General features: G+C 38.3%; 2 protein-coding genes across 5 annotated transcripts in view; one reads left to right on the forward strand and one right to left on the reverse strand.

Moving 5' to 3' along the window:
* The window catches only part of col5a2b (collagen, type V, alpha 2b), a 32,290-nt gene extending 23,681 nt beyond the window's left edge, over positions 1–8,609 (forward strand). The window contains exons 40-54 of the mRNA XM_026933307.3: positions 259–312; positions 406–459; positions 722–883; positions 1,164–1,271; positions 1,990–2,097; positions 2,179–2,232; positions 2,360–2,467; positions 2,578–2,631; positions 2,832–2,939; positions 3,051–3,104; positions 3,235–3,342; positions 3,435–3,750; positions 4,343–4,530; positions 6,569–6,811; positions 7,753–8,609. Of these exons, the coding sequence (XP_026789108.3) occupies positions 259–312; positions 406–459; positions 722–883; positions 1,164–1,271; positions 1,990–2,097; positions 2,179–2,232; positions 2,360–2,467; positions 2,578–2,631; positions 2,832–2,939; positions 3,051–3,104; positions 3,235–3,342; positions 3,435–3,750; positions 4,343–4,530; positions 6,569–6,811; positions 7,753–7,899 (1,866 nt within the window). The 3' untranslated portion in view covers positions 7,900–8,609. The remainder of the gene's footprint in view (positions 1–258; positions 313–405; positions 460–721; positions 884–1,163; positions 1,272–1,989; positions 2,098–2,178; positions 2,233–2,359; positions 2,468–2,577; positions 2,632–2,831; positions 2,940–3,050; positions 3,105–3,234; positions 3,343–3,434; positions 3,751–4,342; positions 4,531–6,568; positions 6,812–7,752) is intronic.
* A 181-nt stretch (positions 8,610–8,790) lies between these two features.
* gulp1b (GULP PTB domain containing engulfment adaptor 1b) overlaps positions 8,791–26,613 on the reverse strand; it is a 35,027-nt gene continuing 17,204 nt past the window's right edge. Inside the window, exons 2-12 of one of the 4 annotated variants that reach the window (XM_026933308.3) lie at positions 19,666–19,736; positions 15,541–15,602; positions 13,590–13,661; positions 12,443–12,541; positions 11,936–12,073; positions 11,704–11,820; positions 11,387–11,473; positions 11,056–11,277; positions 10,622–10,757; positions 10,323–10,417; positions 8,791–9,344 (exon numbers count right to left, since the gene is read on the reverse strand). In XM_026933308.3, coding sequence (XP_026789109.1) covers positions 9,273–9,344; positions 10,323–10,417; positions 10,622–10,757; positions 11,056–11,277; positions 11,387–11,473; positions 11,704–11,820; positions 11,936–12,073; positions 12,443–12,541; positions 13,590–13,661; positions 15,541–15,602; positions 19,666–19,693 — 1,128 coding nt within the window. In that variant the 5' untranslated portion in view covers positions 19,694–19,736 and the 3' untranslated portion in view covers positions 8,791–9,272. Of the gene's footprint in view, positions 9,345–10,322; positions 10,418–10,621; positions 10,758–11,049; positions 11,278–11,386; positions 11,474–11,703; positions 11,821–11,935; positions 12,074–12,442; positions 12,542–13,589; positions 13,662–15,540; positions 15,603–19,665; positions 19,737–26,613 lie in introns of all 4 variants that reach the window. The other 3 variants (XM_026933313.3, XM_053231495.1, XM_026933311.3) reach the window with 3 other exon arrangements.

A 26,613-nucleotide genomic window follows, 5' to 3' on the forward strand; every position in this document is an offset into this window, starting at 1 on the left:
ATCCCACCCCTTGACAGATGCCACTGTAACGAGATAATCAATGCTATTCACATCACCTGTCAGTGGTTTTAATGTTATGGCTGATCGGTGTTTATGCAGTTAAATGTATGCTTATGTGTATGTGTATATAAGAAATGTACATAATGTAAAGGAATGGTTAGGCTAATAAATGAATCTCATATGCCATTTATAAGGCTAAATAAGTGTGACCACCATTGTTCTGAAGCTTGCAATAAATGTACATTTATTTTTCTGTAGGGAGCTTCTGGTGTTACTGGACTGAAAGGCGCCAGGGGGAGTCAGGGATCTGCTGTAAGTCCCACCATAAAGGTTTCTGAGGATAATTTAATGATCTGTTTTCTGTCACACTCATCTTCATCACACTATTTCTTCTTCTGATCTCAGGGTTCCAGTGGTTTCCCAGGACCTGCAGGAGGCGTAGGCGCACCAGGAGCTGCTGTAAGTATCTCCACAACAGAGTTATCACTCACAACCCTTAAAACCTTGACTTATTATACAGTTACTTAATATGTACTTAAAACATATTATTCAGTGCCTGAGTTTGGGTTAGAAATGAAAACTGCTAAACTCCCGGGTTCCTGGAGTTGATAAGGTCTCTCAAAAAGAAGTCAAAAGACCTTTGAGTAAATGTTTTTTCATTGTTGTAATTGATTGTAGACACTTGTATATTTTTTGGATACACCTCAACATTTTTTGCCAGGGTCAAACTGGAGAGCCTGGTCCACAAGGGTCCACAGGAAAGAAGGGTGAACCTGGAATACGCGGAGAACCAGGAGGCCCAGGACGTCCAGGAGAGCGTGGAAACGCAGGACCAGCTGGAAGCCCTGGAGATAAAGGCGATTCTGGAGAAGATGGACCACCGGTAAACTAATCTCAGCCTATTTTGCGCACTCAGAATATTAAATGCTCTTCACACTTCTGAGTTCAGTCATTTCTGTACACCAGTTTCTGGTAGGAAAAAACTTCTGAGGACAATTCACACACACTGTGCATGAAAAAATTAGCTTTAGTCTCTAACTGTACACTATCAAGTGTTACTGCTGTGTTGAAAACGATCCACCGGCTATTGTGTGTGTGATTATGGTCTATTACTGGAAAATAGGCACTAATCATTGTCATTACCCTTTATTTAATCTTCTCAGGGCCCTGATGGACCTCCAGGACCTGCGGGATTGTCAGGGCAAAGAGGGCTGGTGGGGCTACCCGGTATGAGAGGAGAGCGTGGACTGATGGGTCTTCCTGGACCTGCTGTAAGATTGACCGTTATTACACTCACTGCCCAATTCAACACAACATGCTGCTATCAACTAATAATATCATTTCATTCCAAAAAATAATCAGTTAATACTTTTCAGCTTAATTAGTATTAATAGGTCGGCGCTTAACTAATCTGAAATCACAAACGCGCCACTTATTTTTGAGACACTGAAAGATGATTATCTTGATTATTATGTTAATGTTTATTATAATTTAAAAACATTTGTAATCATTGAGTTTTCTGTAAGGAGACATTTATTTAACATTTATGGAAGGAGTCTCCAGTGTCAGCGCTGTAATGGTCAGAGGTAAAGCTGTAACTTTAAGTTTTCCGACATCTTCAGGACAGAGGAGTTTATACTTTGTGTTTTTAGTAATGTTGACAAGCTTTTTTTGTTTCATTGACTTCAAGAGAGAGAAAGAGAGAGGTTAGTCAGAAAAAGACTGTTTATTGTTGCAATAATGAATGTGAGAACAGGCACTAACTTGTTTCTAGGACGTTCAGTAATATTAATGTGACTATACACAAACACTTTAATGTGTTATCTTTAATAAATAAGCATTTTAATCATTGACAAGTTGAAAAATAATCAATTCCAGATGCTAACAGTAACTCACACCACCCTGTCATTGATTATTTTCTTATAACAATACGGAGTGTATTATATTACACATATAATTGAGGATGCAGCTGTGTTTCTTCTCATTCAGGGTCCACCTGGAAAACCTGGCACCAAAGGCCCTCAGGGAGTAAAAGGTGAAATGGGCCCTGGTGGATTGCCTGGACCTGTTGGGGATAGAGGAGATGCTGGCCCACAGGTTTGGCGTTTTAGCTTGTCAGTCTCAGACAGTCGTTGGCGTATTCATGTGTTTATATTGTACAATACTTTGCTTTTTAAGGGTTCTGCAGGTGCAGATGGAGGTCCTGGAACTGATGGTACTCGTGGAGTCAAAGTAAGCAAAGACATTATAATTCTAAAATATTTGAGGATTTTCATGGCTATTTTTGAAGCAGGCGCTTATTTTTTACTCCAAATTTAATGCACTAGGATAATTAGCTGTGCGTGATATTTTTGTTCAGGGAGATAGGGGAGAACCAGGTGCTGAGGGTCTAGCTGGACCCCAGGGAACCCCAGGAACACCCGGATCAGTAGGAGCTCCTGGAGGTCCTGGATTGAGAGGGGCAAAAGTGAGTTATATCATATGGCAAATGTTTGTAATCCTCAGATTTTGTGTATACAATATAATAAGTTGTTTTTGACATCATGTAATAGGATTGAATGTTTCTCTTGATTGCAGGGTGCAAGTGGTCCAGCGGGTCCAGCCGGCCAGCCAGGAGTCAGAGGAAAACAGGTCACATGTCCATTTAAACACTATCAGATACTGTCAGATACACTATGTATATATATACAAACACCATCACAGTGCATTTATATTGCTGCTAAGTGAAACACTTCCTTCACCAACATAAAAAATGAATGTGATTAGGGATGAAGACACTCCATCAGAATTAGTGGTAGTATTTTTATAGAATATGCTCTGCATGACCACAGGGACCTCAAGGGCCACAAGGAGACAAAGGAGAGAAAGGGGCTACTGGTGAGAGGGGTCAGAAAGGTCACCGCGGCTTTGCTGGACTTCAGGGCCTCCCAGGAACAGCCGTGAGTATAAGATCATCATATAGCACACCGATTCGCATATTATAAACTTACTCATAAAGATCAGTGCTGGTTTTCCTGATAGTAAGACCCCAGTCATTTTTCTGAATAAAGGGAGCGACAGGAGACGCAGGTGAGAGAGGAATCGTCGGACCGAGTGGGCAAAGAGTGAGTTGTTAATGTTATTATCAGGCTATTTGCTACAAAAGCATTCAGATATTGTATCAAATATGAAAAGAAAAAAAGTGCAAAATGAATGGAAAATATTTACACTGATGTCTTTATTCATCATCATTAGGGACTTCCTGGGCCTGTTGGACCTGCTGGTAAAGAAGGTGAGATGGGTGCTGCTGGACCCATTGGGTCTCCTGGATCTCGAGGCAGCCCTGGAGATATCGGCCCAGAGGTGAGAAGCTGGGGTAACTACACATGCAGAGGAATGAAATGAACAAACCATTAGCTTTAAGCTTTATTTCTTCATTTCCCTGCTCTATTAAGGGCCCACATGGAGAACCTGGCCCTCCAGGCCCACCCGGTCCTCCTGGACCTCCCACTGCTTTGGAGGATGACTTTGGTAAAAGCCCAGACTACGATGGCGCATATGAAGCTCAAGCTCCTCCCCTTCCAGAGTACAACAAGGATGAGGCAATGCCTGTTAATGGCTCTGGTGTCATTCAGATGGACAGCAGTGTCCACGCCTCACTGAAGGCTCTGGGCAGTCAGCTGGACAGCATCAAAAACGCCGACGGGAGCCGCCATCACCCGGCACGTACCTGCCAGGACATCAAGCAGTGCTACCCGATGAAGAAAAGCGGTGAGGAGTCTACTATAGTGAAAATGTCATCCTGTCATGGGTAATTCTGTTGATCTGATGTTCACCAGAACTTCTGTTCTTCAGAATCAGTTCTGAAGATCAAGATTTTGTTGAATAATTTTAGATTAACTCTTCACAGAGAAACATAATTAAAACATAATAAACCTCTGGGTACAGTTTGCATAATAAACACACCAGGTACAAATTTTAACAAGTGTTTGTATGAATAAAAGTGTAACATAGCATAGTAAACAGATGAGGGCAATAGTTTGGAGCCTCGGTTGATTTTTTTAATAAAAAAAGGAAACTGTACCTCTTACCTTACAGTTTACAAAAAGATTTACAAAATCTTTTCAGAGAATATAACACAGAATTTATAGACAGAAGTAACAATCTATAGCTATCTAAAGCTATTCATTTTGTGACATACACTGTTTTTTACACTTTTTTATTTGTGGTAATGAATGTCAGTTAACATAGTAAATACGAAGTTGCTATAAAGTTACATTTTGTCTTCCACGTTTTGTACAAACGTTCGCACTTGACTTTAAGGGTGAATTTATCCTGACTCTCGTCACTGAATGTGCTGTAGGTGAGTACTGGGTGGACCCTAACGAGGGAAGTCTGAAGGACGCAATCAAGGTGTACTGTAACATGGAGACGGGGGAGACATGTGTGTCTGCAAACCCACCCAGCATCCCTCGCAAGAGCTGGTGGAGTTCTCTCTCCAGTACGCCGAAACCTGTGTGGTTTGGAGCCACCATGAACAGAGGAACGAAGGTCAGTGAACCCAGAATAATAGCTAATCTGCATATTATACTGTATACTGAACCTATTTTATCTACTATACTATACAATACCTATTTTAACTACTATACCACACTATACTGTACTACACTATGCTGTACTACATCTTACTATACTACATTATACAATTTTTATTGACTATACCTATTTAATCTACTAAACCTTACTGTAATAAACTACACTATTACTAATTTTCCTACTGTACTGTACTGTACTATATCTCAGCTTTGGAGGGTTATAGAATGAAACTGAGTGCACTTCTGTGTTAGTGTTGGCCTCCTTAATGCACAAGGTGAATTTGGTGAAAATGGGAGAACGTCAAATTTTTTACCCCCCAAAAATGGCCTTTGTGTTTTTTGGGGTGAAAAATTCAGCGTTCTCCAATTTTCACCAAATCCACCATATGTGTTAGGGAGGTGAAGACAAATAAAGGAGTGCGCTTAGTTTCGTCGTATCACGCTTCAGAGCTGAGATCTGAGCCTCTCATTTACAATATTTATATTAATAAATATACTGTTTGGGCCGCACACATTTACACATTTTACTGGTCGTTATCAGTTAAAGAACACATGCGATGCATGAGTTTGGATGAAATTATACCTGTTTTATCTTCTATACTGTCCTATAGTGTACTTACAGCATACTATACTGTGCTATACCATGCTGTACTATGTTTTGCTATACTAAATTATACCAATTTTATCAATTATACCTATTTAAACTATTAAAACTACTATACTACACTATACTATACCATACTCTACTCTACTCGAATATAATATAATAAAATATAATATAATATAATATAATATAATATAATATAATATAATATAATATATCTCAGCTTTGGAGTGTGATAGAATGAGACTAAATGCCCTCCTGTGTTAGTCTCGATCTCCCTAACGCTCAGTGTGAATTTAGTAAAGATCGAGGAATGTCAAATTTTTTGCCCAAAAAAACAGTAAGGGGTTAGCCTTTGTGTTTTTTTGGGCGAATAACTGAGTTCTCTGATTTTCTCTGAATTCACAGTGCATGTTAGGGAGGTCAAGACTAACATAGAAGTGTGCGTAGTTTCATCATATCACACTCCAAAGCTGAGATATGTAGTAATGTACTGTACCTTGGATTAACCTGCTTGATTCTTATCTTTATTTTTAATTCATGTCTCCAGTTCAGTTCAGACATCCAGTCTCTTCACTGTCTTATTATATCTTTGTAGGGTTGCAAGGGCCCACATATTGGTTTGTTGTTGAAAAGTGGCCTACTTAAAATTTCATATGATACATTTGGCTCGTTTACCATGGATGGTATTGTTTCCGCGAAAGCAGTTAGAGTCAAAAACAGTGTTGTTTCTGTGGCATTTGTAAGAAAAACAGTGCCACTATCCCTCCTTATTCACTGACCAATGAGCATAGAGGTTGCACCACATGACTTCACGCAGAAAGCTGAAGCATGGCAAGTCTACAGAAGAAAAAGGGGAGAAATGTGGAAAAGCTGTGAGTGAATTTTAAAAAATGATCCAAACACTCAAGTAGGAAGCAAAAAAAAAAAAAAAAAGAAGTGTAATAAGCATTTAATATTATGTACTGAATAATAGCATCCCAATTAGTAAATAAACGATGAGTAAAAGGAATTAGGCACGCTGTCTCTCTCTCTAAACTCAGCAGTGATGCGTTACACATAGAGGGCGTCTTTCAGGACCAGTGTTCACCGACGTATGGAGTGTACACACATGCATTAGTGTGTAAATGTGTAGTACATCAATAATTCAATCCCGAAACTATCTATCAGGAAAATCTGTTAGCTAAGATGCTCTTCAACAGTCATGTAAGAATTTATACATATACATATTGTCCCTTACAAAGTAGATGAGTGGGAATCAAAAAAAAAAAAAAAAAAATCAAGATTCCTTTATGACTGAGACGCTAGAACCATTACATCCCTAGATGTATTACATAATATTCATAATTTTTTCTTCTCTGCTCATTGTAACACTCTCCACCTTCCTCAGTTTACATACGGAGACAAAGAGGATTTGCCCAACACGGTGGCTGTGCAGCTGCGGCTCCTGCGTCTGCTCTCTAAAGAGGCGGTACAGACGCTCACTTACCACTGCAAGAACAGCGTCGCTTACAGAGATGACAAGAGCAACAACCTGAAGAAAGCTGCTGTATTAAAGGCTGCGGACGGGACGGATATAAAGGCGTACGGCCACAACCGGCTCAAGTACACGGTCACCGAGGACGGCTGCTCGGTACGACGCTGACGCATTCTCACGTTTACAATCCATATTGCACACATCATCACTAATTCTTTTATAACAATCTAACACTCTCACTGGAAGCAGCTGATTAGATGTGAAATTTTTTAGTAAACTTATCTCATGATACATATCGTGCATTGTAGGAAGTCTTCAAGTATCGTGATATGATATTTTTGTCATATCGTCCTCCCCTAGGATGCAGCAATGGAGATTTATCCTGGATTAAATAAAAATATAAATCAGTTTACAAATAATCAGGATTGCATGCATGCGTAAACCACGACTTCAACAGCCATAAATTATTCATTATCAAATTATTGAAAGGTTTTTAAATTCCAGTTCACTTTTATCATGTTGCTCCATTGCTTTAAAACAAGATTTGAATTTCATCCAGGGATTCATTTGCAGCTGAAGTGGTTTAAATGTTCAGCATTTTTATTTTTTATGCTTTTATGTTATAATTTCACTTAAAATTATATTGACACATGATATTAATTGTAAAATTGATGCTGCTTGGAGACTGGTAATTCCATCATGGCAGACAATCAGATATAATCCCAGATCAAAGTTTTAATCAGAGATGAAGATTTTAATTGTTGGTTTGTGATGCGACATGGCATGAATTCAAATAAAACATGGATCAACAAATCTTTAATTAACTTTAAACTCTGATCTTAATGTTTAATTCAGTGTTTCATTCAGTAATGTTTAACTTAGCCACACTACTCACTACATAGTATTATCACTTTTTAATTTTGAGACAAGATGCATGTGTGTGGCGGCCTGGGAAAACCCTTCACATAGTGAAATTTTGTGGGTTATGAATCAAAACCCAATTCTCTCCACGTTTGCCAGACCTCCAAACATATTTCATCACGTGTTGTTGTCCAGGCTTTGTCCTCAATCTGTTTTTCTCTGTTCTTGTCTCTTAGAAATCCAGCAGTGAGTGGAGTAAGACAGTGTTTGAGTATCGCACACAGAAGCCCTCGAAGCTCCCGATCGTAGACATGGCGCCGGTGGACGTGGGCGGAGCCGAGCAGGAGTTTGGAATCGACATCGGCCCGGTGTGCTTCTCGTGAGGCGCGCAAACAAAGCGACCCTGTGATCCTTCAGATAGCTGCTGATGCTGAACAGCAAGCCAAAAAAAAAAAAAATCCCACACTCACCGTTAAGACTTCAGCTCTGCGCCGATGCAGTATTTGTTTTTCAAGACAGTTCAGAAGTGACGAGCATGATGAGCCACAGCAGCCATTTTTTCCCTTCCGCCTTTGATCTTTTAATGAGGAATTCCACTAGCTTGGGGTGTATGAATATATGACAGACTGTGTGGACCTTTTAATTTATAATCCATGTGCCCTGGGCACTACTGTGTATATCATATCAATAAAATAAGTATTATTTTTAATGGAAAAGCCAAAACACACACCTGTTTTAGGTCACATTACACTCTGTCTAGTTTATTTTATTATTTTATTATTTTTTTTATTTTATTTTATGTGGACCAATTTTCAATTTTGGTTGGTGCTTTGTAAACTAATTTAATGCTCAAAATGTTTTTAATACATTTATATAAAGTGGCCAGGCCTAACTAATTCTTGTTTTTTGTTGAATTGAAGAGTGAAACTGTAAATTTGGACCTCTGTGTACACTTTTTTATGCGCTACCTCTCAAGAGATGGTGTTTCTGTCAATATGTGATCATTTTACTGCCAATTAATTACTACACCTTAAAACTAAGATTAATTAGTGACCATACAGTGTCTCATTAAAGAATGATAAGAATGATTGTATTCATTTTGCGATGTAATTTATATTTATTTATATAAATGCATGTCCTTCCTGGCTGACATCATTTTTTTTACTTTCTAATTATCTTCATCCAATGATGAAAGGGTCTGAAGTATTTTTTTAAAAACAGAACGATAAAATGAAAAGCAGTTTTAATACAGAAGAATACAGACAAAACTTCCATGAAGGAGTGTAATTTTTTAATGCTTTAGGAGGAAAACAGCTGTAATGTTAAATGAGTTGTCCTTTATTTACCAAATGCAATATTATTAAATAGTCATAAAGCAAATATTAGATGTTCTACATAAATGCAGGATACACGGTGGAAATGGAGGACGTGTTTGTATGTGTAAGGAAATGCAAACATTACTGAGGAAAAATATGAGGGGAAAATCCATCTTAAAAAAAAAAAAAAAAAAAAAACATTTATACAGCTACAAAAATACGACAGCCGTGTTTTTCAGCAGGAATTGACACTGTGTGTGTGTGTGTGTGTGTGACTTTCAGATTGACCATTAAAATGACGTACAGTCTCTACAGATGCACTTTTTACAATATAAAAATAGAAAGAATCCGTACAACTTGTTCACGGTCTGTTAAATTTTCATCCCTTATAATCAGAAATACTTCTCTATCATTCTGTTCAAAAGCAATGATGTCTGATTTCAGCATCGACTGTCCACTTGATCCAGGGAGAAAATGCCGCCCTCTAGAGTCAGACCCATTTTGAACCCCTCCTGCAAATAAAAAAACAAAAACAAATTGAGAACGAGTAGAAGACATGATTTGAAACAAAACATAAATACACAGTGATTTAAAAATGAAAATATTCAATGATGTATAATGAATAATAACTCATCCGAGGAGGTTAAGTTTAGGGTCATGGTGCCAGATGAACAGTGACACATATGTCATATACACGCTGATGGTTTGGTCTTAAAGGGGTTAATTTTTCACGCATGAACACGCATCTGTCAATCATAGACTCAGTTTCTGTCTCAGCAGAGCGTTTCAATCTGAACTGCATCTAAAAATCATCCATGCAGCATAATTACCGGGAAACAAAATCACTTCTACTTCCACACATGCACACAATTAGCTCCTTACACATTTCACAACAAAACGAAACATGATGTACAAAAATATAAATGGTTTACAAACCATCTTTGCCGCTGCATGGGAGAAAAGTGATGAGGGGGCGAGAGAGAAAGAGAGTGAAAGAGCAAAGCTATTCCTTTATTTGTTTCTGAATATACTTACAATATTTACACTTAAAATTGTATTACACAGTTTATTACAATGCTTGCAAGACAAGAACTGTATTCTTCATTAATAATTCATTATTAATTAGAGAATTTTGACACTTGGTATACGGAGTATGAGGCTAAATCCATCTGAGACAACGCTGGCTTGTGTGTGTGTGTGTGTGTGTGTGTTCTCTTTGATCTACTAATACAAGCTCAAAATTTCACAAAATTTTAAATCGTGATTGACGTAATTACCATGAAATCCAGATTTCTGCTATAATATAATCCCACTTCAAAATGTGAAACCTGTGTGTGTTACAACTGTCTGAAGAAAACACCTGAAATTCTTGCCTCATCATGTTACAAAAATTTAAATTTCCATGACCTGACCATCACAAATGTCCTGCGGCTCATTACTGGAAGCTCAGTTATGTTTATTTTGTTCAGTTGAGAATAATGAAAATCCACCTGCATCTCATCCAGTTTGGACTGGATGTCTGGAGGGTAGTCCACAAGGCCGCAGGTGAAGGGGTCAAAGGGCACGGCTCCGAACAGATCTGTACCTGCAGGACAGACGGAAAATACTCATAGCGCACTTCGATGTCCATTTGAATCGAAACCCTGCTGCGTCTATCAGAATCATTTTTTTATGACGCAATAACACTGATTCGTAATTTCCCTCAAGATTTTCAGATGTTTATTGAAAGGCAACAACAAAAACATTAAATCGATATGTTTATAAAGATGATTACTTCAAGACTACTCACCTCTGACTACGGGAGGCGGTGAGGGGAAATTCTGACTCCCGTTACACGTCTGTATCCTCGACGTGGAAGATCCAGGTGTAAAGGGTACCATGTCGAATACGTCTGTCGTGGTGGCTTTCACCGGGATGCTACCAGCCTGACGATACACATCCAAAGTTACAACAGGGATCAGAATGTCTGAGTCCATGAGTAATGTAAGGAATAAAACACTTGCGCCTGTGCAGTTATAGGAAAATAATTAACAACAGGATGGTTTAATGAAGCATAGTTACTGTTACATCCCTAAAGTATTTTCCTATAGCAGCAGGTCCTGAAGTGTTTTATTCCTCTTATACAACAGATGGATAAACACTATGACATGTTGTTGGTTAATAAATAGAAATTGCTAGTATTGCCATGTCTAACAAAGAAACCAAAAAAAACCTCACATTTACACGAGGTCGTGGAACCATGAAGCCATTGGATGGCAGAAAGTGGGTGGGTTTAGCGGGAGGCGGGGTCAGCAGGCCTGCCGATTGGCTGGAATCGGGTGAACTGAGAGGCGTTAGTCTAACAGAGGAAATCTCTAGAGAGGACAGTGAGGAGACGTCATCAGTACAGCAGGACAGAGCAGAGGACAACACGCAGGCCCCCGTCGAGGAGTTAACGTGCAACAGCTGAGAGACAGAGAGAGAGGGAAAAGCTGTTAGAAGATATTATAGCAAAGTGAATATAATAATGAAAACAGCAGTCTTGTACAGAAATCATCTGAATCATCTTACGTACTGGTGACGAATGTGCGCTGATCAGCTGATCCTCCAGATGCTGAAGCTGTTTTTTGAGCTTTGAATTTTCCATTTCCAAATCCTGAATCTAAAATAATAACAAACGTATACTTAAAAATATACTTTTTTTTTTTTTTTTTAACGAAACAGTTCAGTTCTTGTTGATTGAAAACATGTTTATGATTTAGAAGATTTATGCCAACTTAAAGGAAGGAAGGAAGAACAATGATAAAAGAAATAAACCTAACAGACATTATTTCAGCACTAATGCTGTGTACTAGATCAAAACTAAAACATAGCCATAATTTCTGTTCCTACCCTTTTTTGTAAGTTTCCTATCTGTTTTCTTGACTCCACATCTTTCCCCCCGGACTGCAGGAACATTTTATATGCCAGGTCAAACGCCTGGCCAATGGCGATGGTGATCTCTTCTGCCTAAAACCAACCAACCATGACCAAATATCAATAAACAAACAAAAAAACAAATAAAGAAGCCTTGTCTAGTGCACCGCTTTAAGTGTTTCAGTAGTTACACACACATCAGACGTACACATTTCTCACTGTCGAACACGTAGCACAGGTGCCTCTTGGTGTCGGGCTCGGTGCAGATGTAGGCAAAGATCCGTTTGTCTGTTTTATCGTCGGCACAGAAGGACATTCTGTGCAGCTGGCAGTTGTGCTGCACATCCTACATGTAAGAAATGTACAAAATCAGCCAGACTGTATCACAGCAACGCACCATTCTACATCACATTATATTATATTATTAGCTTTTTCACTGCAGCTACCGCAGCTCGATGTTGCACAGCAACATCTCACTTTATACCACATACAGTTCATACATTATTATATCTTTTATATGTTTTATATTTTTCTTTTTCTATTTCTATGTAAGTAAATTCTGTTATTATGTAAATTCTGTTTCATGTCAATGGACAGTCGTAAAAAAAAAAGCATTTCACTGCACATCATACTGTGTATGGTTTTGTGTGTGTGACCAATAAAATTTGACTTGATTAGATATTACTATGTACAAGCTCAAATATGTACCAAATACCTTTGTTTTTGGATCCAATATTCTGACCCCGTATATGGAGATTTGTAGCTCAACCTTGGGAATTTTCTCCCCCTCTGACTTTTTGATATGCCTTTGAAACTGAGGAAAGAAAAAAAAAAAAAAGCAAAGCATCAAACTGCAGAGTCAATAACGTGAGCATGAAAGTGGTACTGCATTATATAATTTGTCAGTAGGGGGCGACATAAATCACACACCAACTCTTTAAAATTGTCTCACTTCAAGCCAACATGCAGTATAAAACTGTTTGGAGAAGCAACTCAAGGCCTAACGAATGAACAGTTGTTTAGTTCCTCAAGAAAAGCGACTCGGCTTTAAGGGATCCAATCCTAGTTTTTTTTTGTTTTTTTTTAAATTATGTGATTATTGTGTGCACATGCAGATTTTTATGCTGTAAGGCATTAAAAGTAACAAAACAACAAGCTAAGCAGTCACTAAGGATCAGGGGTGGAAAATACTCCAGTAATTGTACTTCGTTATTCTTCTTGATTCAGTCCAACCATTTCAGTTTAGCATCCAAACAAGTTCATCAGTGTAGAAAAAAACGATCAACAATATAGCTGTCTGTGTGCATTTAAAGATAGACAATCCACAAGACAAATGTTTCAAAATGCCGGAATACATTGGAGTAAAGGCTTTGTCTAGTTTGAAATAAACTTGTTGAGGTATGTTTTGCTAATTTTGGTAACGTTAACTGGCTATATTTATCTAAGTTAGACAGTTTTTTTTTCTAACGCAGGGTACACTAGCATCATTTCCAGTAGCTAACATAACAGTCTAGGCAGCAGTTATGTAAAATTCTAGCTAAAGGAAAATACTGCAAATTTACAGAGATTAAATTATGTTTTCAGGCAAAATGGTGCAGTAGTAACAGTTTCAGATAAGTGATATCTCCATTAGTTGAAAACATTTACTTTTTACTTTTTAATACTTCAGTACGTTTAAAAGTACCAACATTTTTTGGCTGAATACTTCCATTTATACTTCCACATACTGACACTATCTATATTTTCACTTAAGTATGATTTCTCAGTCCACCCCTGCTTAGGATTGCTGCATGCAAAAAAATTTATGGTGGTCTTTTTTTGGGTTGAATTTGTCACGAAGACCTGGCAACCTGCGTACATACCTTCAGTTTTCTCACAGCCACCCGAACAACATCCGTGCCTTTTGGCTGATCGACTGGTGTGATTCCCAAAAACTAAAAGATCACAAAAGAAAAAAAAAACACATCTGAATTATGTTTTGTACTGAATTCTAGATTATTATACACTACTTCATCAAATCACAAAGAGCAGCACAGCAATAACCCACTGATTGACGTGTGTGACAGTGCTATGTGTGCGTGTGTGACATATTTGTGTGTTTGCTAGAAAGACGAGGTGACATTGTGTGCGGTGTGTGAGCTGACGGCATGAGGAAGAGGAAGAGGATAAAGGGGAAATAATACACCTTGGGGTTTTAGACCTCTCTGAGCATTTATAGCTGTTCGTACTCTCACCACATCCGTCATTTTAGCAGCTTCATGAAAGCTTCCATATATCAACACACTGCTGTGGACAATATGCATGGTTTAGCACACACACACACACACTCACACACAGACACACACACACACACACACACAGTATACCAATCCAATTCTGTATCAGATCACGTCACATATTGAGATCGGATCTCACATCTCAGCTATGTGCTATGCTAACGCCTATGCTGTGCTAATGCTCCGTCCTTGTAACGTTCCACGATCATTTTTCCATGAGTCTCTTACTTTTTTGATGCTGCAGATAAAATATAGTCATAGATGTGTTTCACAGTATTTCTTTTTAATATGTCTATTTCTTCAAGCTTTTTTAGTGTAATTTTTCCTGCTATAATAATTTTATCAGAGGTCATTCCAAAGCATTTTGTCTCAAATACAGCTAGCTAGTTGCTTAGCTAGTTAGTTAGCTAGCAGTGTAGATTAAACTTGCTAATCCTTCATCATTTCAGTCAGAAAATTGTAATTAAAAACTAAAGACTATTAAACATCAGAAGAGGTTTTAGAAGATGCTAGTGATCATTTAGCTAATTTACAGGCTCTACTGTATCATGTAAACAAAAAGAGCAGATTGTTGCTAAATGCAGTAAAAAGGCACACTATCACCTGAGCTGGTTATTTAGCTAGCTAGCTAACAATGTAGATTAAACACTAAAAATTAAGCTAATCCTTCACCAGTTTAGAGAAAATTGGATCTGAGGAGACTGCTATTAAATAACTATTTTCAAAAAAAGGTTTCAGAAGATGCTAGTGTTCATTGTGCTAATTTTAAAAGCTTTAGTGTGTCGTATATCCTTGCCAGGGGAAAAAATCAGAAGATATTTTATGTTGTGTTAACATCTAGCATTAATCTAAAATGAGACAAAATTCCAACACACTTTGTCTCAAAGATGGCAAGCTAACGTATTTTACATTGTCAGCACTGAGCCTGCTAGCTAAATCATAACTAAAGATGGCTTCATGCAGTAAACTATTTCTATACGAATACATTTTTATTACTTTTGAGAGGTATTTTGTGCAATTATGCTAGCAGACCATTGCTAAATGCAGTCAAAAGCTAGTTATTTCGCTAGTTATTTCGCTACTTATTTACCTGGATAGCAAACTATTAAACAACAATTTTCAGAAGAGGTTTCAGAAGGTCCTAGTGATAATTTTGCTAATTTATAGGCTTTACCAAGTCATTTGTTTTTGCCAGGAAGACATTTTATGTCATGCTAAGGTCACACAATTATAAGTAGTTAAATTTAAACAGAAAGTACAAAACAGAAATATTGAAAACTTCATTAATCGCGTTTCACAGAAGCTAAGCTTTTCACATTGTTGGCATCCAAGAAAGAAATAGAAACTCCAATTTTTTTCTCTAACACCTTCCCCAGACTCGCGCCACTGAGTGCAGATTGAATCTCGTCGGCTTATTAAAGCGTGGCGGTTACAAAAGTTTCATCAGCGCAAAACTGATTCTGTAGAGCTACACACTCATAACAAATTCTCTCAGGTAGAGAAGGAATAACAGCAGGTTTTATGTTCTGTACTCTACCTTAGCGCTGTAGGCTACGTAATGCTTCACCAGAGCCTCGGGGCTGTGCATGCTGGGTTTATCTGCAAAAAAGATAGAAAGCCAAAAATTTGGTAAAACGTCCACGATGAAGCTCTGGAATCTGAGCACACTGGATGGAGCATTTCTGATACAGGAAGTGAAAAATTACACAACACGAGCAAATCTGAACACATGATCCACGTCACTTAATCTGCTAACGTTAACAAAAATACTGCTTATATCAACATTCTCTTGGTGTGAGATACAGTCAGAGTTCATGAACGCAAGCAAGTGTTTACAGGTTTTCTCATTGTTTGTCTACAAAGCTGCAAAGCCTGACCACCATGTCTACGTAAAGGTGCAGTGGTCAGTATTTTATTCTTCTTACTATTAAAATAAAGTGGAAAGAAGTGGAGAACATGATGAAATGTAATCATTGAAACAATGTGATTAAAGCAACTGTATAATACAGCCTGAAAAAACACTGTGTTAGTTATATCTCTCCTGAAGCTAGTTACAGCTATCCTCAAGCTATAGACACGCCCCTAATGGCTCATCACTCCGCCCTCATCTTTAATCCGCAGAAATGCCAACATGGTGAAATTCACCTCTAAATAGCATTGAGGTGTGACTGATGTGTGAAAAATCCAATACAATGCTATAGGAAAATAATCAGCGAGGAGGTGGTGTGATGAAGCGGAGTTACTGTTACCACCCCGAGGTCTCTCTGAAGAATACATTTCAGACAGCGTGTATTGTCTCTCTACAACCTTGGCCATGTCCTCTTCCCCTTGGAGTAAATCTATGGTGTTTGATGTGTAGAGGATGATAAACAGACCTCATGCTCTCTGTGTCTCTGTTCGTCCTGTCCCAGAGCTAAATCAGCTGTGATGAATGAAACAGCTAAAAGAGTGTTTCAGTGGCATGACCTGACACGAGTTAGCCCGCCCTGAGTCAGCACAGAGAGAGAGAGAGAGAGAGAGAGAGAGAGAGAGAGAGGGAGAACTAGAGGGAGATGGAGAGAGGCAGACAGAGAAAGAGAAAGGAAGAGAGAAAAAGACAGGAGAGAAAAAGACACAGATGGAAGGAGACAGAAAAGGAGAAAAAGAGAGACAGAAAATACAGAAGGAGACAAAGACAGAAGAAAGACATGGAGAGACGGAGACAATAAAGTACAGAGGGTGAGAGAGAGAGAGAGAGAAAGAATACAGAGTGAGACAAAGACAGACAGTCAAACAGAGAAAGACAGACGAGACAAAAAAAATACAGTGATAGTAAAAGAGTAAGAGTCAAATATACACAGACAGAAAAAGATAAAGGGAGACAGAGAGAGACTGAGAGAGACAGAAACAGAGAGAGAGAGAAGAAAAAGAGAGAAAACACAGAATGAGACAGAGACAAACAGAAAGAGAGACAAGAGAGAAAAGTGCAGAGTGAATAAAAGAGAGAGAGAGAGAGAATACAGACACAGAAAGAGATATAAAGAGAAAAACAGAGAGAGACAGAAAGAGGTAGACAGAAAAAAACACAGAGGCAGAAGAGAGAAAGAGAGACAGAAAGAGAGCGAGACAGAGAGAGAGAGACTCTATAAACAGACTCTTTGTTAAATGAAGTGATGAGAGCGGTGTTTATTAGAGTCCTCTTTCAGAGACATGATAAACACTCGTTCGCCTGCACTTCATCCCTCAATCATCAGTTCAGCTACAGCGATCAAAATCAAAACCTCATGATTTACATTACTCTCTTCCTTTTTTTTTGTTACTTCATATTGCACCATTAATGAAGAAATCAATGTATAAAATGAAAAACATTGAGTGACATTTTGAGCTTACAGATATGTAGAAGATGTACAATTTTCCTGTAACAACATTTTCTCCAACATTGTTAAACATTAAAAAAAAATTTATTTTCAAAGTGTAACTATGCAGCGTCCCTAATATTCTTAAGCTCAAAATATTACAACTTGTATATGTAATTAGCTCTTTTATTTTAAAATAAAGGGTACCAATAATTCTGGAGTGGACAGTATATGTCATCCTGGCAACACTGCTGAATCATTTCTTCAAGTAATAAAATCAGCTTCTGGCAATGTAGACATTTTTTTCAGCAATTTAAGATATTAGGAAAGATTTAACTTCTGATTTTTTTTATGGATGTTGTTTCACATGAACTATTTTATTCACTATTTAATATCAGAGAGACAGTAGATGTGCGTCATGGGAAAAAAAGTTCTGCTAATCTACAGAGGAGAAGAATCTGACTCAGATTTATGATTTAATAAATCTTGAATATATCCCTGTAGAAAAAGATACAATTAATTCACAATTAACTGATGAATCATTAACTTAATTCACGATTATCATTTCTTTTAACATAAAGTTTAGCAAAGCAAAGGTTCTTAAAGTTTCTTGTAAACCAGGTAAGCACAGGACGGACATCATCCCGATTAAAGCACATGAGAAATTAGTACTTAAAGCTTTCTTCCAGTCAGCAAACCCCTCCAACATCCATGAAATATTCAAAGCCACCTACACGAGTGGAGACTAGAGATAAACTCCACTGAATGTGGGCTGTGACCAAACGGGAGGGTCCGGCTCTCCGTCATTAATAACCCATGTGCCTGGAAGTCAGGTTCTGTGCAGGAAGGAAGTTCATCACCAACAGCATGCGGGATAACTGAGATTTCAGGGTTAACAGAACGCAGCTTTGTAAATGTGTGTTCATGCAGCTGAATTCATTTCATGAAAAAAAAAACAACCTGGGGATCATTTTTGGGTTAAAATGGTTTTCCATTCAGTTGCTTACCACAAGATCTGGAAGGAAATGTTTTTGTGAGTCCCCACACCGAAAATGATTCGCCTCACACAAAAAACACAACGAGCAAAATGAATTTCGAATTGGAGTGTTTGTTAGCGAGAAAACCAGTGGTTATCAGTCTGTATTTAGGATTTGTCAATGAACAAATTATGGCTTGAAATGCAGGTAAGACCCTCTCACAGTGATTTAATCGGTCCTGGGGAATCACTGACATGTAGTCGGAAAAAAAAAACTCAACAGAATACTGTGACTTTACATTAGTTTGTGTGTGCCATGACAGATATCAGTAATATTGCACTCTAGTGATTTTTTTTTTTTCCTGTTTATTTACTCGTGTTAATTCAGAATATTAACATAATGCTAGGTGAGAGAAATGTGCAATACATTTTAATTACTGAAAAGTTGCTTATTTGCTTATGGGCATCAGAACGGATTTGACATCATTTCTGATTCACTGATGAGCCATGAGTGTGTGTGATGTTGATGCAGAAGAGCGCTCAATACTTGTTGCCATCATGCCTCCAGTGTTTCACACTAGCGCTATAGTCAAGAGCGCCGTTGTCAAGTCCAAGCCCAGGACTAGCTGAGATCAAGTCAAGATGAATTCTTTAAGTGTGCTGAGGTCAAGTCAGGATTGAGACAAAATGAAAGCAAGACTCGTGTGGAGTCGAGATCGAGACTGAAAACCATCAAATCCTTTGATTCAACTAATCGTCTACATCCATACATTGTGCCAATGATTAGTCTGTTTTCTAGAAGAAGGAATTACTTCTTGTAAAACTTTGTGCCTGTAAAAACAAAAGACAATACCAACATTATTTATACAAACTCTCAGTCAAGACCAAGACCACATTTAGCAAGACCAATGCCCACGACCAATACACAAAACATCTTGAGCCCAGTGTCAAGTCCTTTCACACGACTTGGCAAAAGAAAATAAGTCTCTAGAGTGACTGAGAGCATGCAAGTGTTGGATCAGTATCAAGTTTCGCTCTCCACGTTTCAGTACTCCAAGCTCTCGTTTCTGCAGAATGTGGGTTTACAACAATGGTGGGTTTTTTCCTGTTCCTGCTGGCCAGTATCCCTTTAAATAAATTAAATAATAAACTCTGACTGGGGTCATTTCTGTGTGATCTGTGTGGGCAGCCTGGTCATCAGTTCCTTCTTTTTATAGCAACACTGCAACTCTGTCAACACAAGTTAACTGCTGCCAAAGCAGTAAAACTGAGGGATTAACAACGGCTCGGAGTTATCAGTCAAACTGTAAGCTATCGACAGCTGACAAAGCAGCGCTGTCACATCTCGTACCTTTCCTCCTGCTGAAGCCTATGTTCATCGTGATGAGAGACAGAAGCACCACTGGTCTGGACAGAAACCACCTGAGAAACAGAGAAAGAGAGAACGTGAGCAATAGTACATCTCGATTACTTAAATGTCCAGTTTGTCTGAAAAAATCACAATTCAATGTCAAAGACAGTGAACCCGACCTCTGTCTTCCCACGCCATGATCTCAAACTGTGTTCAAAAAGCCAGTTCCTCAGTTCCTGCTTCCTGACTTTACTAACACTTCGGTTTTAAGGCTTCTTTCAGATAGCCATATTTCATTACATGAGAAAGATGGAGTACTGCCTATAAATGAGACGCATGTGATGCTAGCAGGTTGCATTTCTCAAAAACACACCTGGATGAGCCAGTTACGTCAGGCACAGTGATGCACGATCATATCAGCACTTTTAAAAATATATGAAAAGCTAAGGTAAGAATGTTAAAAAAAAAAAAGAAAAAAAAATAACTATGTGCTATTTATGAAGGGTACCGGGGCCCTGCAGACTGCTGCTATATGAAGTCTTCAATGTCCTGCCAAAACGACTACTGCCCCGTTGCACTGACACCCATCATCATGAAGTGCTTCAAGAGGCTCGTCATGAGGCACATCAAGACCCTGCTGCCCCCCCTCACTGGAGCCCCTGCAATTCGCACACCATCCCAACCGCTCACCACCACCCTCCATCTGGCCCTCAACCACCTGGACAAAAAAGACACATACGTTTGAATGCTGTTCATAGCCTTCAGTTTAACATTCAACACAATCATTCCTCAGCACCTGACTGGAAAGCTGAACCTGCTGGACCTGAACACCTCCCTCTGCAACTGGATCCTGGACTTCATTACTGGGAGACCTGAACTTTAGTAAGTCTGGATTGGGAACAGCATCTCCAACACCACCACACTGAGCACTGGGGCCCCCCAGGGCTGTGTGCTCAGTCCTCTGCTGTTCACTCTGCTGACTTACGACTGTGTAGCAATGCACAGCTCGAATCACATCATGAAGTTCGCTGATGACACGACCGTGGTGGGTGTCATCAGCAAGAATGACGAGTCAGCATACAGAGAGGAAGTGCAGCGGCTAATGGACTGGTGCAGAGCCAACAACCTGTCTCTGAATGTGGACAAAACTAAAGAGATGGTTGTTGACTTCAGGACAGCACAGAGTTACCACTCTCCGCTGAACATCAACAGCTCCTCTGTGCAGGTCGTCAAGAGGACCAAATTCCTTGGTGTTCCCCTGGAGGAGAACCTCACCTGGTCCCTCAAAACTGGCTCCTTAACCAAGAAAGCCCAGCAACGTCTCTACATTCTGCGAAGGCTGAGGAAAGCCCATCTCCCACCACCCCATCTTCTACAGAGGGACTATCCAGAGCATCCTGAGCAGCTGCATCAGTCCCTGGTTTGGAAATTTCTCGGATTGCAAGACCCTGCAGCAGATAGTGAGTACAGCTGAGAAGATCATCGGGGTCTCTCTTCCCTCCATCACAGACATTTACATCACACGCTGCATCTGCAAAGCCACCAGCATTGTTCATGACCCCACACACCCCTCTCACACACTCTTCACCCTCCTGCCGTCTGGCAAAAGGAACCGAAGCATTCGGGCCCGCATGACCAGACTGTGAATAGCTGTAAGCAGCGATCTGTGGAACCAAGCACCCTTTGCAAAAACAGTTGCAGTCAGTAATAAAAAAACTGAAACTTTCTGAAGATCTTATTATGATTCTTCTTTTTTTAATTCTTCATATTTGTTTCTACATCTTCTTGGTTTTGTCTTTTGTGCATTTTTTGAGAAAGTAGTAAATAAGGGTGTGTGATATGATGATATTAAATCTAATCAAACTTTTCTGAGATATTGAGGGTATTATGGTATCTTTTTCTAACATTTTATTCATGATTTTTAAAATAAAATTGACAAATTCTGATTGAGCACAGATGATTCAATGGTAAAACTGTGTACTTTTTTTAAAAAAAAATTTACAAACTGTAACTTTTTAAAAGAAAAATATCCCTCCTTAAGTAATTATTTTTATAGACATTACCGGAAGTCTGAAAAATACTGGGTATTATAAAAAATATTGTGATATTATATTTTTGTCATATTTTCCATCTCTAGTTGAAAACAGTTCAATAAATATGAGTATAAATTAATGAAAAGGTTGTAAGTGTTACATTTCTAATCTAAAGCCTCTACAGTATGCAAACTGAATTGATTTTAAACTAAAAGTCTCTCTTTGTTACCATTAAAAGTCCATCAGTGAAATACAAAGTACTAAAGGACAGCGAGTTTAATTGGAGTGACAGGCCAATAAAAGAGACATAAGAAGTCTAAATTATTCAGAGGGAATCGATGTGTCTGGCACTGGAGAATAACACTTATTAACAAGACCCCCATCACCTTTCGCTTTCACACCATTAAAATATACTTTCTCTAAAGTGTCTCACAGAAGATGTTACACAAGCCACAGTTATCAATGAGGAGCGTTCAGTCTGTCGGGGGTTTAGAGATATATATATATTTAAATATAGACGAGAAAATGAAATGCAATGGACATTTAATTATATTCTGAGTGCAGGAGACACCGCAGAGGTCTCAAAAAAAACTCATTCCTGACAAAGTCATTTAATGCTGAGGAGGAAAGTAGAGCAGTGAAGATGAAGTAGAGGTGCATCTCATTTAAATCATGTGTCATTACAGAAAAACAAATCACATCGTACTGAGCAGGAGCAGGAGCTGAAACTGGGCTGGGAGTGTGAAATGTGAAATGTGAAATGTGGTTGAATGCACGTGTCTGCCTCTGGACAGCGTGTTCTGACCAGATAACTAAAGCACTCGGAATTTCTAAGCCTTCTAACTGAACATTAATGTTTCCCTCTAATCTAAAGCACCAACTGCTTTATTAATAAAGCATATAAATATTCATACTTTGGAAATATTTTATTGCATCAATTTAGTCTTAGATCTTAGATCTCAGTTAATCTTTTATATATTTTCTTATAAATTATAATTTGATATTTGTCAGTCAAAATAATCAAACTAAGACTATACCTATGTCACAAAAATTATGCAGACATTTAAAAATGAATATAAAATGAATGGATAATAAAAGGAAAGCAAATAAAAACACTTCTAAAGTAAAATAAAATAAAATGTGTCACCACACTATGCCACCAAAATGACGATACCAAACACAAACACAAAAAAGGGAATAAAAACAATCAAATCTGATGACATTAACTTGTTACCAACTTTGAGGTGGTAACATCGGGCCACGCCATTGTTGGTTATTTTCCGATAACAGCACACCACTAAGTCACCACTAAGAGATGGCTTGGGGATCACATATGGGGAGCTGTACTGTAATGGCTTGGGACTGCGATTGCTGTAGTGGCTTTGGGGCTGCAGTTGCCACGAGCAGCTTCGTACTCAGGACTCCATCAGTGGACAGTGGATAGATTTTAACCAGCCGGACCTCTTGCAAATACTGTGATGAATTTATTGGTTGCACAATTGCACTATTTGTCCATATAGTACACAATAGAAGGGATTTATTTATAATTGCACTATCCGTTGCACCCAGATGAGGATGGGTTCCCTTTTGAGCCTGGTTCCTCTCAAGGTTTCTTCCTCATATCATCTCGGGGAGTTTTTCCTTGCCACCGTCGCCACTGGCTTGCTCATTAGGGATAAATTCACAGTGATAAATTTAAATATTTACAATATATTTTTGTGAATCCATTTATTTCTGTAAAGCTGCTTTGTGACAATGTCCATTGTTAAAAGCGCTATACAAATAAAATTGAATTGAATTGAATTGTTTTTTCCTTACAGGGCTAAGTTCATCAAAACAACAATCTACTACATTTAATTAAGGGAGCTAAAACTTATGATCACAGTTATAACAGAATTAATTGTACAGCCCTAATATTCAATTTTCAGGTTAATGCTAGTTAACTAGTAAGTAGTAAAAATGTACAGGAATATTATGACTATTATTCTATTTAATGCCACTTTAACTCCTCAACCTCTCAGCTTATATAGGAATTATTCCTCTTAAAGTTCTTGGGTGTTTAAGGGGTTAAACTGCACGGCTAATAAATGTCTTACACCATCTCCCACTCGACTGTTAATGTTCTCGCGCTACCTGCATGACAAGTGAAATGACTTATGCAATATCCCTCCGCAAATTCTCAATCTGGAGCTGCAGAAAACAGCCGGGAGGTTCACCTGCAACGCTGATGGATAGCTTATTAAAAAAGTGACAGCCGCAGGGTCCTGGTGGAGGGAAATAAGTCGAGGAAAAGGTTGCAGAGAACTTCTGGAGGAGACCTAGTCTGTCATTCATGACTTACTGTGGCCACACACACACACACAGCTGCACACCACTTCTCACTTCATATGTAGTGGTGCAGGAAACACGGGTGCTTAATTTCAGCCACAAAACAATTCAAGCATTAAACCATAAAAACCATCCAGGCGACAATGTGCGCAAAAGATATTAATAATGAAAAATGTTTTTATATCAGTTCAAAAGTCTGCCTCCCCTTTCTGAATGCTATATAAACATATATACACATATATATGCAAGTATTCCTTTATAACTGCTTACAGCCTCATTCTTATCGTCTGAACAGCTTGTGAATCTTCGTATATTTTGACCAAAGGTGGGTAGCTCCAGCCTTTTTCCAGACCTACGTTTCGTTTCTAAATCTAGTATTTGCACTCAAAATGGAAAACAGAGGCACGTTTCCTTTTTTTCCATTCAAAACCTTTTTGTACACAGCTGTACAGTTGTTGGCGATGTACGGATTGTAAGTACACACACACACACACACACATCATCTCATCCCAGTTGTACTGCCTGCCAGCTATTAGATCTTCTGCACTGCAGTCACTGAGGAGAGAGGTAAGATGATGACGTGCTTCACAGTGCACGTAATCTCATTATATGGGCAGTTAAGAAAACCAATTAGGGCAACGGCAAGCATGCAGCAGGACTGAGTGCTGAATATGTCTTTAATTTAATCCGGAAAATGCAGCTCTGTCCTGAAGTAGAGCAAAATGCAGAGCCAAAGTTGACATTAACATTATATTCAGTCCAGTAAAGTTAGAAATACAACGTACACAGTATAAGATTATTACTCACTGAATAGTCCATAATATGGACCAAAATAACGAATTTGATTATTGTTCTATAAAAGCATGTCTCAAAGAGTTTTCTTCATCTTATTCCACAGCAGTTTGCTAACAAATATATTTTTATGTAATAGAGAATGTGATGTTGTATTTTTACCCTTTTATAGTTGCATTTTCATAGATTTGTTTGTCACTACTGTATTGCTGCCAATTTTTGAGAAAACCTAAATATTGTGGTCCACTACGATGTATAGCGAAATATTTTCACCATATTGCCATCACCTAGATTTATTTATTTATTTATTTATTTATTTATTTATTTACCAAGCTATGGTAAATAGTAGTTTGTTTGCTCATTCAGATATTTATTTATGTAGTTATTTATCTACCTATTCATTAACTAATTAATTTATCTGTTTATTTAATTAGTTATACATTTATTCTTGCAACTTTTTTAAATTAGCTAGTTATTTATTTGTTGTTTATCTGTTTATTTATTTATTTGTTTGTTTATCTGTTTATTTATTTATTTATCACAGTAATGCCATGATTTCTGTTGGGGATGTATCTTAACTCTCTGTGATGAGACAGAATGCTCACACAAGACAAAAAAGTTTGTTATAATGCATTATTATTGTAATATTTCAAAGAACAATAAGGCACTAATAATTGCACAATAATGAATTGTTTAGCTGATTTATTTAGGATCTTTGAGATTTTTTATAGTCATTCCGAGATAAAGTGAACACAGAACATACCATGTGGTTATCCTGTATAATAATATCTAACATACACTGTGCTTTGCCACACACTGCTCAGTGCTGTTACAGTGAGTACACAGTAATGAATCACTCAGAGATGTAATGAAGTGATTCATTCACAGCTTGTATGACTTAGTAGAGGATGAAGCCGTTTTAAAGACAGGTGCATCAGCTTGCCTGCGCTGAGTGGCCTGCGAGCGTCTGTGCGGCTCTCTCGGGCGTTTTTCTTCTCCGAGACAAAGCTCTCACGAATAATGGAGCAGGTTCATAAATCTTAAATGCTGACTCTGAGCGCCCCGTTTAGAGCTTAAATCCATTTGAATAATTTCCCTCTAATCTCAATGCCTGTTTCTGCATGATAAGGCCTCTGCCCTCGTGGAATGCTGCTCCCGCCCAAGTCACTTAAATATGCCCATATTTTACTGTTGGCCATTAATTTCTGAGTGTAGTGCTGTTTTTTTTACCCAAGTGAAGGTGGAACTGTTGCCAGCTGCTCAATGACAATCCAAACAAATGTACACCATTTGGCTTTTCACCTATAAAGGAATATGAATATGAAAGAATGAAAAGCAGGAGGTGAAAGAACTGACGACGGCATTTGTTAACTTGGCTGTATCAGAGACAGCCGGCTTTAAAAGCCTTGCTTGCTGGATAAAGGAAACGTTGAGCTTCCTGAGAGAAATAAGACCTTCAAAGAGAAACAAAAGCACGCAATAACCAGTGTAAAGCTCAATTGTACCTGTCTCTTTAATCTTTTTACAGTAGCTCAAGAAACAAAGAAAGGGTTTGATCAATCTCAAGTCTTTTTTTAGTGCATAAGTGCATTAAAATTCACTGAGGCGGGTTACGGTCTCTGTACAGCAGCTAGAATCTGATCTCATCCTAAATTGGATTAATGTAAAAAAAAAAAAAAAAGAGCGCAGTTGCCGCTTGTAATGATGCAATTTGAAATTATGCATTCAAGAGGCAGCCACACAGCTGTTTCATAATCCTACTGAGAATACGAGTAGAATAAAAAAAAACTGAACT

Source organism: Pangasianodon hypophthalmus, chromosome 2 (genome assembly GCF_027358585.1).
Source record: "Pangasianodon hypophthalmus isolate fPanHyp1 chromosome 2, fPanHyp1.pri, whole genome shotgun sequence".
Classification (NCBI taxonomy): Eukaryota; Metazoa; Chordata; class Actinopteri; order Siluriformes; family Pangasiidae; genus Pangasianodon; species Pangasianodon hypophthalmus.